The sequence below is a fragment of the Gavialis gangeticus genome, unplaced genomic scaffold (genome assembly GCF_001723915.1).
Source record: "Gavialis gangeticus isolate Ggan-Ray unplaced genomic scaffold, GavGan_comp1, whole genome shotgun sequence".
Classification (NCBI taxonomy): domain Eukaryota; kingdom Metazoa; phylum Chordata; order Crocodylia; family Gavialidae; genus Gavialis; species Gavialis gangeticus.
In genome coordinates, this window is record NW_017729032.1 from 157,714,462 (window position 1) to 157,718,323 (window position 3,862).

General features: G+C 43.8%; 1 protein-coding gene across 2 annotated transcripts in view; it reads left to right on the plus strand.

Annotated features, from left to right (window-relative positions):
- Positions 1-3,862, plus strand: part of NIPA2 (non imprinted in Prader-Willi/Angelman syndrome 2) — a 34,806-nt gene that overhangs the window by 19,788 nt on the left and 11,156 nt on the right. For both annotated transcript variants that reach the window (XM_019524181.1, XM_019524183.1), the window contains 2 exons: positions 1,887-1,946; positions 2,671-2,900. In XM_019524181.1, coding sequence (XP_019379726.1) covers positions 2,762-2,900 — 139 coding nt within the window. In that variant the 5' untranslated portion in view covers positions 1,887-1,946; positions 2,671-2,761. The remainder of the gene's footprint in view (positions 1-1,886; positions 1,947-2,670; positions 2,901-3,862) is intronic.

Here is a 3,862-nt window from a genome sequence, read left to right on the forward strand (position 1 = left end):
GGGGGGGGGGGGAACAAACAAAACTCCAAAAAACAAACAACCAAACAAAAACACTTAAATTTTTTTTCTTCAGTTTCTCAGGATGTCAGATGAATTGAGAGTGCAAGCGCAACTGCATTGTGGGGGGGGGTGGCATTTCTGGAGAGAGGAGTGTTTAGGGGAACTTGAGTGGAGAGAAGAAGTCTGTATGTAGAGTGTGAAAGTGACAGAAGCCTGGCATGACTTTTATTAAGTTGCCAGTAGCCTGGAATTTCCATGGCTTGCCTGCCTTTGCCAGGGCAGCAACTGGACCACTTGATGCACCACCACCCATCCCTATCCTTCTGTACTATCTATGAGTAATTGCTAAAGTGCTGCTTAAAAGTGTGTTAATGGAGTACATGTGATAAAACTTGCAGCAGTTTCCAAAAAGGTAAAATGCATCACTTCTGGATGACCTAAGTTTATGGCTGCCTGTAGTAATTTGCCTGTTTCCAAGTTATTACAGATATGTTTATTTCAAGGTCATTGTATTCAAATTTGCCCTCATTTTAACATGCTCAGAGAGCAGGGTCTGACCATAAGGAGGAGGGGGAAAGGGCTGCAGGGGGAAGAAATTGGGGGGTAGCAGAAGGCAAGAGGGACACCTGTGGGGGGCCCACCTCCAATTTTATTTTCCTTCTAGCAGTGTGAGGGGAACAAATTCAGGGCAAACCTCCAGTACTTAGTTTCTAAATATATACTTTTTTTTTTCCATATATGGAATCTATTTACATGGGGATTATTTTGTAATTGAGTAAGTATCTTATTTGCCCTGTAGTTCCAGGATATAGGAACTTGATCCTGTGTTATGTAAAGCAGGGGTGCTCAACCCATGGGCCATATCTGGTCTGTAGCCTATTGGTCTGGAAACTTGGCAGTGGTAGAACAGTAGCACTCCTCATACTAGCCTCTGAGACCAATCCCAGTATCAGGAGGTGGTGCCGGACCCCTCGGGACCAATTCCTGGCAGGCTGGGTTGGGAGGGGGCAGTGCCAGGCCCCCAAGAGCCCAAGCCCAGAGGGGAGGGTGGGGACAGTTTTTGGCCCAAGGGGCCTGATCCTGGCATGTGGGGCTCGATTCAGCTTGTGGACCAGCCTTGAGGTATTTATGTGGCCCATGGGACCAAAACGTTAAGTACCACTGATCTGGAGGGGTATAGGCTGTATCTGTGTTGATCTAGGGACTTAGGCAGACAAGGTTCTTTGGGTAAATCTGATATCTTGTATTAGACCAACTCAAATAACTGGAAAAAATTTTCTTTGCAAGTTTTGGGGTATAAATACCCTTTGTTGGGCTGAGGAAGCATCTGTAGTTGGTGTGTGCTGTTCCTGGCTGGAGTGAATAGTAAAAAAGTCAGAGGCTGGTATTTTGTAATAGTGTTGTCAAGGTGGTGTTTGGTTTAGCAACTGCTTCTTTAAAAGCAAAACAAAATTATTTCTATCAAACCTAAAAGTAAGAAATTTCAGAGTTTTTAAACTGTGTGTATGCATACTAAAATGCAAAATGTTTTTATTTTGCATTGCAGTATGTATCAAACAAGCAATATAGATTAGAAGAAATAACAGATAAGGGAGCACAAGATTCTGACTCAGTTGTTCTTGCTGCATCTCCCCACATGTAATCAGACTTCAACCTCAGTCCGAAGGTTTGGTGAAAGCTTTTCGGTAATAAACTCTTCTGTTGTTAAGCCTCAGGCTTCATACATATTTGTAAGGGCTGCTTTTCTCAGTAAAGATAATTCCTACTTATTTTTGTAGTTTTTTGACATTGCACCTTAAAGGCTTTATTCTTATTTGCCTCAAGATACAGAATTACTACATGATTTGAGAAATAAATGCTAACCTGTTTTTCATTTTTCTGTGCAGATGTTGGGATGCTGCAGGTGTCCTAATTCAACCACCCCATATAAATTAATGTTAACATAGGTAATAATTTTGATTATATAATACTAATTATTCATTATGCATGAGATGGAACTGTGTGCAGTTCTGGGGTATGAGGGAATTAAAACATTAAATGTTCCAAATACGTGGTTCTGCTTTTGTCATGCTTTTGCTTCAGTTGTCTTTCCCTGCTGACACTTGCACTTTAAGTACTTTTATCTGGTGGGTTTCTTCTACATTTAGTTAAAAAATTTAAGTCATTTTGTTCTTTTCTTTTTTCTTTTTTTTTTCTTTTCTTTAATTACCTCACCCCCATTTTAGGTGTGTACTTGCATGCCATATACTTTGTTTCTAATCTGTCAGCCTTTAGGCTGTAAACAGAAGTCTCATTTGACCTGGGACTGATTATCCCAGACTTTGATTGGGATCAAAACAGCTGTAGCCCTTCTATGTAGCCCTTCTAAGCTGAAGTGCTTCCCTTCTGCCAGTAGGTAGCTAGGGAGAGCGCACACCCTGGCAGCTTTTTCTTGGAATGAATTAAGTTAATAAATCACAGTAGGCTTTCCCACATAGTGGGACAAGTAGCACCATCCTCTTTAGGATCCAAGGACAAAAGGCTTTCTCCCAGGAGAAATGCAGCATATGTTTACAGCCTTTAGAGTGCAGAGTCTTTGGGGCAGAACTGATCATATGTTGAGCTGTCTACTGTGGCTTTTCTATCAGAAAACGGGGTGTATGAAACTTATTGTGATACGTATCTGTTTAGGTTTCTTCGTTGCGTCACCCTATGTCCGATAGCAGCAACTCTTCTGTTTTATGATCAGTGTAATGGTTTGAACAGTTCAGTAGCTTACGAAATGAGCCAAAGTCGTGGAAAATATGACTTCTACATTGGTCTGGTATTGGCTATGAGCTCCAGCATTTTCATCGGAGGGAGTTTCATCCTTAAAAAGAAAGGTCTCCTCCGGCTGGCCAAGAAGGGCTCCATGAGAGCAGGTAAACTATGCTTTTAAGAACTTTTACTGTTTAATGAAAAGTCTATGGAATTTCCTGAGTTTGTGTTTTGACTTCAGATTTGTATGGTATATGATATCTAGAGACCTGAAATAAGCAGCCTCTGGTTTTCTGGGAGTCTGTACTCTGTCCTATTAGGAAAGTACTACTGCTATGTTCAGCTTACCATTTTGCAGTCCATTTATGGAACTCGCTATGTTGCTAATGTATGTTAATCAAAAACATACAAATGAAGAAAAAGGGGATAATGAAGATTAAGGTTGGATATTAGGAAGAATATCCTAATATTTTTAAGTTTGAGCGTGGTAGTTAAGACCTGTAACAGATTACTGAAACTGTTTATGACAGGGGTGGGCAAAATATGGCCCATGGGCTGAATCCAGCCCACCAGTTGATTTGTATCTGGCCTGCAGCTGCCCCTGCAGCACTCTGAATAGAGCTGAACCCCACTTGCTCCTGCCTGGGGTGGCCAACTCTGTGCCAGTTGATACCACCCCGGCCATGGCATCAGCCAGTGTGCATGGCTTCCTGGAGGGCCTGCTGCTGCTGCAGCCACCCAGAGACTGCTCAGCTTGCACCTGTAGCAGTAGTTCTTCCTTCTGCCCCTGCTGCATAGCTCTGGGCAGCAGGAAACACACGTAAGTGGTAGCAGCCATGGGGATGCATGCCAGGCACCACATGCCCAACCAGGTGGGGGTGGGGAAGATGCAGTTGGGTGGCTTCTGCCCCAGTGCATGGGACTCAGTTCTGGCTCCAGCTTCTGGCCACCTTCCATCCATTCCGCCCACCCAGCATGATGAGCAGCCACTTATAGGCAGCTGAGTGGGTGGAAGGCAGCCAGAGCCTGGTGCTGTTGGTGGGCATAGGACAGGTGCAGGCAGGAGCACAGTGTGGGCTGCCTTAGGCATGAGCGGCTAGGGCTCAGCCCCATGCAAGGTGCAGCT